Source organism: Perissodus microlepis, chromosome 7 (genome assembly GCF_051167445.1).
Source record: "Perissodus microlepis isolate ML-2025 ecotype Zambia chromosome 7, ASM5116744v1, whole genome shotgun sequence".
Classification (NCBI taxonomy): Eukaryota; Metazoa; Chordata; class Actinopteri; order Cichliformes; family Cichlidae; genus Perissodus; species Perissodus microlepis.
Genome location: NC_140467.1, coordinates 63,969,394 through 63,982,242, shown reverse-complemented (window position 1 = coordinate 63,982,242; position 12,849 = coordinate 63,969,394). Strand labels below are relative to the sequence as shown.

Below are 12,849 nucleotides of genomic sequence, written 5' to 3'. Positions count from 1 at the left end.
GAGAAATAGGAATTCTTCTTCTTCTGCTAACAGCTGTGCAGTGTTGCAGCTGAGTGGACGCAGCTGTTTTCTGTCTGTGTGGAGGGAAGCTTGTCGTGGTCGCAGAGGCCCGCGCTGTTGTCGTGTCTCTGTGTGTAACCAGCTCCAGATGTTTGGGCCGGCTGCATGGAAACCTCCCTAACATGCTAACGCCAGCCAGCTGTTTAACTGTGTCGCTGCTTCTCTCTCTGTCACCTCAGACCTTCTTCACGTCTCCCTCTCCTCGAGCTCCTTATTGCCCACCCGCCTCCCTAAGCGTCCAGCCTGGATTGGACGTTTACAGAAACACAAACACGAGCGTGGCTCAACAGATCGAAGATCTGAGCCACAGTCTGAACCTCTGTTTGATTGGACTAAATATCGACCCGTTTTCTGTCAGTGTGGACGTGGCGTTTCTGACACCAGCTGAGCTGCAGCTTACCTCGGCTCTCCGCGCTCTCATAAATCAAACTCAGTTGTTAAACAGATGAACACGAGCTCTGCAGTTACACTGTAAGCTGCTGCATCCAGCAACTAATGAGGACGCAGGAAATGCGTCACTTCATTACTGCAGATCAAGCACTAAGAAATAGTTGCTGTATTTTACGCGTGCGTTGCTATTATGAAAGTTTCTAAAGGCTCTCAGACTGAAGAACAGTTTGGCTGCATGCAGTTTCAGACATTAGCTGCACACGGAAGAACACACACCGGCAACGTGTTTGTGAAAGCTCACGAAGGTCCAGATAACAGACTGACACCAGCTGCACTGTCAACATATTTATTTATTAGGATCTGCTTTAGTTTAGCCTGAAAGCACGACGAGTCCCGGACATAAAAACAAACATCAGCACAGCACTGAAACTTCATGAAAAGCTATGAAGGCAGTAATACAACCACATCTGAGTTCAACCTTCACAGGTATTGTTTTGATGACTTAATGAAGAACCTGAATCAGACCCAGGATCAGGGAGAGGCAGCTACCTGCTAGTTTGCAGGATCCAGATTCATACTCTGGATGGCATTACCTCGGCCTCCAGTAACGCTGTGAGGAACCTTGGAGTCATTTTTGATCAGGACATGTCCTTCAACGCACATATTAAAGGCAAGGCAAGTTTATTTGTATAGCACAATTCAACAACAAGGTGATTCAAAGTGCTTTACAGAGACATTAGAAACAAAAACAAATAAAAAGCATGATTTAAAATTGATTAAAACAAGCAAACAAACAAACTAACTAATTAACAAACAAACAAAACAGTATATAAAATCAAAACAGATAAAATCAGAACAGTAGATAAAATCAGTAGTTAAATGTACGTTTTGAAATTTAAGCTTAAAAGTGTGGATTTGGTGTTTTATTCAAATGCAGCTGAGAACAGGTGAGTCTTCAACCTGGATTTAAATAAACTGAGTGTTTCAGCTGATCTGAGGCTTTCTGGGAGTTTGTTCCAGATATATGGAGCATAAAAGCTGAATGCAGCTTCTCCGTGTCTGGTTCTGACTCTGGGAACTGATAAAAGACCGGATCCAGATGACCTGAGGGATCTGGAAGGTTCATACTGGGTCAGGAGGTCACTGATGTATTTTGGTCCTAAACCATTCAGAGCTTTATAGACCAGCATCAGAACTTTAAAGTCTATCCTCTGACGGACAGGCAGCCAGTGTAAAGACCTCAGAGCTGGACTGATGTGGTCCACTTTTCTGGTCTTAGTGAGGACTCGAGCAGCAGAGTTCTGAATGAGCTGTAGTTGTCTGACTGATTTTTTAGGTAGACCTGTAAAGATGCTGTTACAGTAATCAAGCCTGCTGAAGATGAATGCATGGACTAGTTTTTCCAGGTCCTGTTGAGACATCAGATCTTTTATCCTTGAGATATTCTTGAGGTGATAGTAAGCTGATTTTGTTATTGTCTTAATGTGTTTTTCTAAGTTTAGGTCTGCATCCATCACTACACCCACATTTCTCGCCTGGTTTGTGGTTTTTAGGTGTATAGATTGAAGTTCTCTGGTGACCTGTAATCGTTTTTCTTTGGCACCAAAGACTATTACTTCAGTTTTGTTTTTGTTTAGCTGGAGAAAATTGTGGCACAACCAGTCATTAATTTCCTCAATGCATTTACCAAGAGCCTGTACAGGGCCTCGGTCTCCTGGTGACATTGTGATATATATTTGTGTGTCATCTGCACAGCTGTGATAGTTTATTTTGTTGTTCTTTATAATCTGTGCCAGTGGGAGCATGTAAATGTTAAACAGAAGGGGTCCCAAGATGGAACCTTGGGGAACTCCACATGTGATACTTGTCTGCTCAGATGTGAAGTTACCTGTTGATACAAAGTATTTCCTGTTTTCTAAGTATGTTTTGAACCAGTTTAGTACAGTTCCTGAGAGACCTGCCCAGTCCTCCAGTCGTTTGAGTAATATGTTGTGGTCAACTGTATCAAATGCTGCACTGAGATCCAGTAAAACTAAGACTGACATTTTTCCACTGTCTGTGTTCAGACATGTGTCATTAAACACTTTGGTCAGAGCGGTTTCAGTGCTGTGCTTCTGTCTAACACATATGTAAGACTGCTTTCTTCCATTTGTGCAACATCTCTAAAGTTAGAAATATCCTGTCTCAGAGTGATGCTGAAAAACTAGTTCATGCATTTATTACTTCCAGGCTGGACGACTGTAATTCATTATTATCAGGAAGTCCTAAAAACTCCCTGAAAAGCCTTCAGCTAATCCAAAATGCTGCAGCAAGAGTCCTGACAGGGACTAGAAGGTCTTAAATAATCAGGCCCCATCTTATCTTAATGACCTTGTAGTACCATATCACCCTATTAGAGCACTTCGCTCTCGCTCTGCAGGCCTACTTGTTGTTCCTAGAGTATTTAAAAGTAGAATGGGAGGCAGAGCCTTCAGTTTTCAGGCCCCTCTTCTGTGGAACCAGCTTCCAGTTTGGATTCGGGAGACAGACACTATCTCTACTTTTAAGATTAGGCTTCAAACTTTCCTTTTTGCTAAAGCACATAGTTAGGGCTGGATCGGGTGATCCCCTCTTGTCCCTCCCAACGTGTTTATATTACACAATTTCTTTTATTTTTCATGGTCACTATGTGTTCTCTTCTGCCCCTCCCTAATCTTGAGTTCTCCCTCCCCAGTGTTGCTAAGTGGTGACCATTGATAAGCATCTGACTGTTGTGGTTTTCTCCCTAATACTGTAGGTTCTTTACTTTCTCATATAAAGTACCTTTGAGGCGACTGCTGAATGAATATTACAGTGTACAATTCCCTCTTTACAGGAAGCTGTAAAGCTGGTACTTGATTATGTTGTGAAACAATAGTCGTTGGACTTGTTTCTAATTTATTCCTAGAAATGCTCCTAAAACTTTTTTGGAAGCATAAGTGGAGCAGCTCGGACTAACGACTACAAAAGATGACATCACTTCCTTTCATATCCTCTGAAGGACCTGTAAAAGTCTGCTCTCTTTGTATTTACAGTCTCATTGTGCCACATTTAATCCTCTGTTTCAGCTCACATTTTCCTTCTCCTCCTCCTCTTCAGCGGTCTGGTACAGGCTGCTGTTGGACGAGAGGCGTTTCCCTCCCCGGGCAGTGCTGGACGAATCGGATCGACAGCAGCCCCGAAGTTTGTTTCTGCAGACGGGAGGTCAGAAATGCCAACGCCTTGGCTTCTCCGTCCAGGTCAGAAACAGCCCGGGCACAATCAGGGTCAAATGATTCCCATTATGTGTGAGTCCTTAAACACGGAAATGTAATACGACAAACAGGAGACGACAGATTACGGGCGTCCCATAGTTGTCGTCCTGGAGACGGGATTGCAGAACCCAGACGAGGGGCCGGTGTTGGACCCGGACTGGCAGAGCACCCAGAGAACCGAGGTGAGAGCTTCAAACACGGGTTTGAACTGCCTGATTAGCTTCAGAGCAGAGAAATGTTTTTTGCACAGAACACTTTTTATAAAGTGAAAAAAGGTAAGAAATAAGTTGTTGTTCAGAGCAGACCAGAGTCAGCTTCTAAGTAAGTAAAGTAAGTAAAATTTTATTTATATAGCACATTTCTAGATAGAAATCACAAAGTGCTTCACAAGATATAACAGATTATAAAAAGAAAAAAAAACAAACAAACAAGATACAAACAAAGTTAGCAAAAAGCAATTTTAAAAAGATGTGTTTTTAGCTGTTTTTTAAAAGTAATCAATGAATCAGTGGATCGTAAGTCCTGAGGAAGGGACTTCTCTGAGATGTATTATTCTGATGAGAAGATGATAATCTGAAAGCTTTGGATTTACTGGTCAATCTTTAACCCGCCCTTGTGGTCACGATCTGGGTAACAGCCTGAAGTATGAGGTCAGCTCCTCTGAGTTTCCTCTGAAAGGTGAAGAGTTCAGACATCCTGACGGAGCTCGAAGTTGGCTCCAACTTCATGTCAAGAGGAGCCAGTTCAGGGACGTTGGGCAACTAATCAGGCTCTTCCCTGGAGGTCGGGGTACACTTAGGATTGCTAGATATCTGTTATATATATATATATATATATATATATATATATATATATATACACAAAGTGGTGCACACGTGAGAAGTGGAACGAAAATCATACATGATTCCAAACATTTTTACAAATAAATAACTGCAAAGTGGGGTGTGTGTAATTATTCAGCCCCCCTGAGTCAATACTTTGTAGAACCAGCTTTTGCTGCAGTTCCAGCTGCCAGTCTTTTAGGGTCTGTCTCTACCAGCTTTGCACATCTACAGACTGAAATCTTTGCCCATTCTTCTTTGAAACAGCTCCAGCTCAGTCAGATTAGATGGACAGCGTTTGTGAACAGCAGTTTTCAGATCTTGCCACAGATTCTCGATTGGATTTAGACACCAGACAGGTCATGGATGAAGTTATTGAATAATTACACACACCCCACTTTGCAGTTATTTATTTGTAAAAAATGTTTGGAATCATGTCTGATTTTCGTTCCACTTCTCACGTGTGCACCACTTTGTGTTGGTCTTTCACGTGGAATTCCAATAAGATTGATTCATGTTTGTGGCTGTAATGTGACAAAATGTGGGAAAGTTCAAGGGGGCCGAATACTTTTGCGAGCTACTGTATGTATGTCGTCTGTGCTGGAAGTATCTCAGAATTCTCCCTTCGGTGTTTATGTCCTCCAACAAATGGATAAATGCGTTAATCATCTTTTTTCCCTGTAGCTTCACTTCTGGAACGGATGTGAGCAGGAAGACACCTGCGTTCCTGACCTCATCCTCCATAGTCACGCGGACCTGATGAGTGCTCAGTGAGTAACCCGGTCTCCACTAAACTAATCCCTCACGTGTATCCGTGTAAATTATTAAGAGACTGGTAATTATTTCTTTGCTTCACCTGTAGGCAGTTCTGCAGGTCGAACGGACGGGCTGCCAGCTCCATCTGCAGCCACCAGGGGGCACCTGAGAAGCAGCCGTTTGTCGTGGAGTCCGAGCGAAGGAGGATGGCGGTGTTTGCCCGATTGGAGAACCAGGGAGAGAACGCATACGGTGCTGCCATCCACATCTCCACCTCCTCCAACCTGATCTTCTCCAGCCTCTTAGTGAAGGTACTCAAACTTTCTTTCCTCATCCTAAAAAGGTCAAAGTGCATGCTGGATTCATGTTATGCCGCCTCTTCCCTCAGGACCAATCAGATATCCAGATTGAGTGCTCCTCTGAGGACAGACTGGCGACCCAGAGGATCTGCAACATCAGCGCGCCATTCATGAAGTCGCTGTCTCAGGTAGGGCAGAGCTATTTTCATTCAAATGATGATTTTGGGATGAAAAAAGGATCGACCACCTGCAGTTTCCTCATTGGTTATTATTGTTGCCCTGATACAACAGCCCTTTGTTTAGGGTGATGGAGCTTCTTCCTCCTAAATATGTGGACAGGTTTGAACATCACAGATAAACAGGTTATTAGCTCATCATACCGCTGTTATACAGCCAGACTAATAACAGTGATTAAACTGGGCAGAAATATGCTGCCAATGATAGCTGCTGAAATCCTTCATTACCTTAACGAGTGTCCCTGTAAACATGACCGTGATCCCCACCCCTCACTGTGAGGCCCCTCAGGGCTGCTGTGTGAATAAGACTGTGCTGGAGATTATTTCCAGCTTCCTCTTAAAAAGGCTCCGGCTGCTGGTTGGGGGGAGAACACAGCCGGAGGGAAAACGGGTTCAGCCGCAGACGACGACAGGCTGCAGTGGAAAATAAAATAAATAAAAAACAGAAAGCAAAGAAGCTTCACACGATGATGTGATGGAGCAGACATTTAACGTTCTGACTAAAATGTTCTAATTAAGGATGTTAGGCCAGGAGAAGGAGACAATTAAATGCTTTTGATCCTGAGAGGATGAATTTGCACCTGCTCCTTTCCTGTCCAGGTAACTTTCAATGTGGAGTTTGAGTTCAGCCGCTACATCTTCCTGGATTACGTACATGTCGTCATGGTAACTACCAGGTAAGACAACTGAACATGTGTAATGTGATGTCACAGAAGTAAGTCAGGATTATTCTTTTCTGTCCTCTGATGAGATTTTATACAACAATATTAAGGAGAACAAAAACTCCATCCTGTGATTCACAGGGTAGGATCGGGGCGATCAGGGTAGGATCGGGGCGATCAGGGTAGGATCAGGGTTATCTGGGTAGGATCGGGGCGATCAGGGTAGGATCAGGGTTATCTGGGTAGGATCGGGGCGATCAGGGTAGGATCGGGGCGATCAGGGTAGGATCAGGGTTATCTGGGTAGGATCGGGGCGATCAGGGTAGGATCGGGGCGATCAGGGTAGGATCAGGGTTATCTGGGTAGGATCGGGGCGATCAGGGTAGGATCGGGGCGATCAGGGTAGGATCAGGGTTATCTGGGTAGGATCGGGGCGATCGGGGTAGGATGAGCTGTTTGACAACTTAGTGGTACCGCTGTGTTCTGGGACCTCCTTGTGTCATGAGTCGCTGTGCGGCAGGGAGGAGTTGGACCCAAAATGCAGGCACTCAGGCACGAGGTTTAAACACGAAGAACTCAGCTTTATTTGCTGGCAGGAGAAAGTCATACAAAAGTGAACTAAACTAAACTGGAGATCCACACAGCAGGAGGGACGACGTGACACTGACTCAGAGAAACACAGGGTTTCAATACACTGGGAAGTAACGAGGGGAAGGAGACACAGGAGGAGGGCACAGCTGGGAGACATCAGGACTGACGAGACAAGCAAAGCAGGACGCATTCACATAAGACACGGACCTTCAAAGTAAAACAGGAAGTATCACACAGAGACGCGAACTTGACACGGTGGAGACAGCAACTAAGAAACACAGACACATAAACCATAAGGCAGAGGACTCTAAGAACCGAAAGACACAGAGGGAAACTCAAACATGCAGACACAGACTTCCACAGAACAGAGGGGACACAGAGAAACATGAAGGGCAAGGGATCGAAACTAGAAACCACAGAATAACTCACACAAGTACAATAATACAAAAATCACAAAGAAGTAAACATGCTGGGTCAGGAGACCCAGGACCCTGACACCTTGACGTCCGTTGGGGAGAACATCATGAAGAATAGATATGACATGAGACGGCTGGAGTGGAGGTGGGTTGCAGAGAGGCTGACAGCAGCAGCAGGTGAAAGCAGCCTAAAATATGATTATCAGGGTCCTGAGTAGGAATGTGCGAACCAAGTGAGAAGCATGTGGAACACTGGGAATCACTGGAAAGCTGCAGGGAAGCAGTTGCTGACGGGATCAGCTCATCGGGAACAGGTGAGATGAAGAGTGTACATCTGAACCTGAGGACGGGCAGACAGACAATGGGAGAAAACTGACAACCTAAATATAGCAGGAGAAATGTTTGAGCAGTGTATTTTTAACTGACTTCTTATTGTAATGAGTCTTTATTTTATTTATTGTAACATTTATTATATGATATTTTATATAATATTTTATTATATTAATACTATTCTGATTAGGTCGTATTTTAACCGTAGCACAGAGATGTAACTAGCTAGTTCTTCGTGGTCAATGACAAATAATTATTTAATCCTGGATCCAGTTTCATAAAACATCAGCTGGGAATCTGCGCCATGTTTATTAAAGAGGAAAGGATGAGGTTATGTGAGTCTTCTGCCCTGACTGCTGCAGGATTAGACTAAAAGTTATGGATGGATTTGCATGAAAGTGTTCCCAGAGGTAGCGAAGTGATTAACTTTTGAAGCCGATTAACATCTGGATCTGGATCCAGGAATTTCCAGAAGGATCATTTATGGCTGCGAGACAGGAGAACATTAGAAACTTCGACAGGAGACCAGGTGAATTCCTACCTGAACGTGTGTGATGGTGTTTTGGTGATTACTCACAGATGAATCCAGATCCAGGGACTCAGGTATCGCTGTTCAGCTTCATGAAGCAGAAGAAATAACAAGAAAACAGATGATATGATTTAAAGACGGAAACAGTAAAACATTAAACAGACGATAAAAACTTGATTTTAAGAAACCCAGTCCATACAGGTTTGGTTTCTAAATGTTTTGTTTAAAGGAGGAAAGAGGAAGTTTGCTCCAAATAAAAGAATCGCTTCCTGTGGGAGGTTTGACTGTGATGGCGAAGGCTCGATGATTGGTGCGATCAAAGAAACACCTGGATGCATCTGATTGGTCAGATGCATCCAGGTGTATGTCATAATTTATGGACACGTGGTGGGACGAGCGCGATTCTCTCCTGCTCATCTTGGACAAAGTTTAAACCTTTCATTTATTTTGGTGGTAACACAGCCTGGAGTGTTTGGTTGAGTATTTGTAGGTAAATATAGTGAAACTATGATGTCAAATAAAATACTTTGAGTTATTTGTAATTACAGATTAATTGTGCCCTTCGCCGTGGGCTGTATTGTAAAGTGTTACCGTTGAACTTTCAAACGTTCGTCCTTTTAAGCGTGCTTATCTGTGTGTTACTCAGTGAGGGGGACGAGGGTTACCCGGACGACAACACCAATGACATCTTCCTCCCCCTGAAATACCAAACTGAGCTCCTCTTCACCAGGTGGGTGAAGCTTTTGAGCTTTTTGTGATTTGAAAGTTTAAAAAGTTGCATGTGCGCATTCAGAAGAGTTCACGTGTGTCTGCGGATGGTTTATCCAAGCTTTCTTCCTTCTCTGGACAGAGACCCCTACCCTCCTCGTTTTGTAATCAGAGCTGACTCCTCCTCCTCTTCGTCCTGGGACCAATCAGACAGCAGCTCTCACACCTTCAACCTCTCCTATTACGTGAGTGAAACAAACTGTGTGCATGTTTGCAGAACGTCAGCTCTCGTAAAGACGTTCTGATGCGGTTCTCTCGTGCGTGCAGATCCAGAACCTGGGCCTGTTCTCGGTGCAGGACGTCCTGTTCGGGGCTGATGTCTGGGCTGTGACCATGAGAGGAAACCAGCTGCTGAACATTACGGACGTCAGCATCGAACAGGTGACGCTGGAAATCTTTATGCTGTGGTTATCTCTGTTCACCGACGCTGCAGAAACAGATGGCTCGCTTGAATGAGCCTTCCCCGTACTTTCAGGTTTTGCCCTTAATGAAGGATTAAATCGATTTAAAATGAAACTCCCGCCTTTGTTGCTGCAAAGCCCTCAGCTTTCACTGTACAGGCATCACTTATTCACTGAACTGTGAGGAGCGTGAGTGACAGCAGCGCCACCTGCCTGTCACATATTTATCTACTGCAAACGGAGGGTTTTCTCTTTTCCTGTCCTGTCGCCGTGTTTCTCACTTGCTGTGCTGAGCTGCTTTTTTAATGTTTTGGCCCAGATTGGCGAAGCAGCAATTAAAACTAGAGGTTACATTATAACGGAGTCCTCCTCTTCCTCCCAGCAGGCAGCGGGATCCCACTGCACGCTGCCTCACGTTAGAATGAGCAGTCCTGTCACACCTGAGGATCTGACTCACCTGTCACAGCTGGTAAGGCTGAAGCAGCCTGTTAGAGTCAGGATAACAGTGGAGTTAAACAACAGTGTTTCACAGAGTGTGTGTGTGTACGCAGAACCACAGCAACAGCGCGAACATGGAGGTGCGGTGCCAACTGAACCTCCCGCCCTCCCGAGAGGTGAAGGTGACGCTCACAGGAAGCCTTCAGCTCGCTGCTCTGCTCGCCGTGAGTTCCTCTCATCTGTCGTTTTCATAAAGCGAGACAAAGCTCAGGAAACAGGAAGTCCATCACATTCCTGACTAACCAGAAACAGGCTCAGTTTAGTGAAACTCAGATTAGCCGTAGGAGAAACCACAGGTGGCGCTCACTACCTGTTTAACTCTTTCAGGTGAAGTTCAGGTCTCTGGAGCTGCTGACCGCCGCCTCCATCCAGCTGGAAGCGTCTAGTCCCGTTTTCCTCCAGGAGGACCGACCTGTCAGACAGGTGAGACCATCAGCATCGCTCTCCCATTGGAGGACAGAGGTCACTCTGGGATAAACAGGTTTAAACTCCCAACTCTTTGTGACTGAACCCAGTGGCCTTCTATCAGCTGACCACAACGTTCACGCCAACGTTTTAAATCACCTGATCATCAGCGCTTCACAATCAGAGCTGTGCTGCCACCTGCTGTTAGGAACTATTACACCCTTTTGCTTCACATTAAAAACACATTTCTGCAAAAATATTTAACAGTTAATGAACCACGTGGAGTACGGAGGACCAAAGGTGCCAGAATGCAACGAATAAAATATAAAAAGAAACTAGTCCTTAATTATGTCGGAATCTATACGAAGATAAAACCTTATTTCTGATATTATTTCCTTTTAATTGGTTCCTCTATTTACGTCCTGTGTAATTTCTCCAATAATGTACGTCTCTTTAATTTCCCATTTTTATTAATTTGGCGATTTTACATTTATTTATTTCTGCATATTTTTCAAATGTATTTTCTTTATTGTATCTTGTTTCATTTTTGCATTTCTTCAAACATTTCTTTGTTCTTTGTTACACATGAAGCAACGATCGTGTCTCTGAGTGAGTTTACATTTAAAAATGGTGGAAAAGGGAAGAAAACCTCAGAAACACCCGAACTCTTCATTTTCAGTCAACATTATTTAATTTTGACTCCATATTTCTATGTTAAATTATACTCAGTGTTTAAGGACTTTATTAGACCGCCTGACATAAAAACAGGAATCTGTCAAACACTGGTTTCACACACACTCAGGTGTTTTGTGCTGTAACTGCAGATCATTCTGGACCTGAGGAAGGAGGAGGATCACTCCATCCCCATCTGGATCATAGTGGGAAGCTCACTGGGAGGTTTGCTGCTGCTGGCCTTACTGGTCCTCGCTCTGTGGAAGGTAAAAACACACACGGAGCCTCGAACATCATCAGAGTACTTCTCTGTTCTGAGCTCTGCTCTACAGTGGACGTCTGGATGAAACGGCTCTACTGTCCGTCACAAACCATAAATCCTTGTTTTCTCTTCAGCTTGGCTTCTTTAACAGACGGAGAAGAAAGGAGGAAGAGGAGCAGCCTGTGGCCAATGGGAAGACAGCACAGGAGCTATAACGTGGCTGACATCACCGCCGCATCATTCCTCGCCGGCCTGCAAAGTCTTAAATTAATGTTCCCGATGAAATTTAACCTGAAAGACACTGAGAAAAATCTGACGACCTCACATGGGTCACCTGAACGCATCACGTGCCTCCACCCGTCACTCAGGGACTGCGACCCTCACCTTAAACCCGCCTCTTCGTCCACGCGATGTGCGATTGAAGCTACTTTCATTGATCCTCCCCACAGACTGTATATAAAAGACGGAGTCAGCATTAGAAATATGGAAGGTTTAGGATTCTTCAGCGTCGCCGACGTCTGCCTTTCATGTGAGAACTTCACAGGTGTGACGGAGGCCTCGTGATAAAGGAGAGCGATGGAGTAAATATTTAAACGGAGGCTGACGGGGCAGAAAGAAAACTACCTAACATTCGTCCGATTTCATCTTCTTAAAGTGTAAATATATCCTATTAATTCTTATATATTGTAGCTGATGCACTTTTGTTAAGTCAAACTTGAACTTGTGTAAATATTCACATGTATGACGAATGAGGACCGAGGCGTTACCGTCTCATACGAGTCGAGTTAATGTCAGAATAAAGATGAGAAACATAAAAGTCGTGTCCTTCTGTTCGCTCACGTTTACCTTCTTTGTCTGAAATGTTAAGATAACCCAAAGATCTGAGATCATTCAAAATTTTCTTTAAATTTTCTGGATAAATCTCAAAAGTTTGAGTAATTATTTTGTTATTATTCTGTTTGTTGTACCCATCCATCCGTGTTCTTGTCACTTTGAGATCAATTGAAATTCTAAATTCAGAATCTCAAATTTCGACTTTAGACGAAAATTGAAATTTTGAGACGCCCAACTCAAACTTTAAAAAGTAACAGCCTTTACAGGGACGTGTAACTTGACCAGACACATTTATGGCAGTTATTATTTTTTTTAACCAAGCTCAGTTTTTCAGATCTGACCAATCAGATCACTGCATTTTCTTACTCGTAGCTCAAACGCACGCCGCTACTGAATATAAAACTAGTAAAACGGGCACGTGTGGCGCCCGACACACCGCTGGCTGCCGCTCTAGGTCGGTCTGCATCCTCAGGTGTGGTCCCGCCTCTCAGTGCTCGACTGAGTCCTGAAACATGGACCAAAGCTTCGACTCCAGGATCAGTTTTTTATACGTTTTCACAAAACACACCCACACATCTGGAGGTTCTGATCCTTGAAATTTGGGATTTCGTGTCACGTGCTCCCGCACGTCGATGTGCAATGAAGTT

General features: G+C 44.1%; 1 protein-coding gene across 1 annotated transcript in view; it reads left to right on the top strand.

The window, feature by feature from the left end:
- Positions 1 to 12,587, top strand: part of itga11b (integrin, alpha 11b) — a 36,894-nt gene extending 24,307 nt beyond the window's left edge. The window contains exons 17-30 of the mRNA XM_084936622.1: positions 3,568 to 3,707; positions 3,794 to 3,904; positions 5,228 to 5,313; positions 5,406 to 5,610; positions 5,688 to 5,786; positions 6,435 to 6,511; positions 9,009 to 9,092; positions 9,213 to 9,315; positions 9,398 to 9,511; positions 9,917 to 10,000; positions 10,083 to 10,193; positions 10,357 to 10,452; positions 11,259 to 11,372; positions 11,503 to 12,587. Coding sequence (XP_084792748.1) covers positions 3,568 to 3,707; positions 3,794 to 3,904; positions 5,228 to 5,313; positions 5,406 to 5,610; positions 5,688 to 5,786; positions 6,435 to 6,511; positions 9,009 to 9,092; positions 9,213 to 9,315; positions 9,398 to 9,511; positions 9,917 to 10,000; positions 10,083 to 10,193; positions 10,357 to 10,452; positions 11,259 to 11,372; positions 11,503 to 11,583 — 1,505 coding nt within the window. The 3' untranslated portion in view covers positions 11,584 to 12,587. The remainder of the gene's footprint in view (positions 1 to 3,567; positions 3,708 to 3,793; positions 3,905 to 5,227; positions 5,314 to 5,405; positions 5,611 to 5,687; positions 5,787 to 6,434; positions 6,512 to 9,008; positions 9,093 to 9,212; positions 9,316 to 9,397; positions 9,512 to 9,916; positions 10,001 to 10,082; positions 10,194 to 10,356; positions 10,453 to 11,258; positions 11,373 to 11,502) is intronic.
- The last annotated feature ends 262 nt before the right edge of the window (positions 12,588 to 12,849 follow it).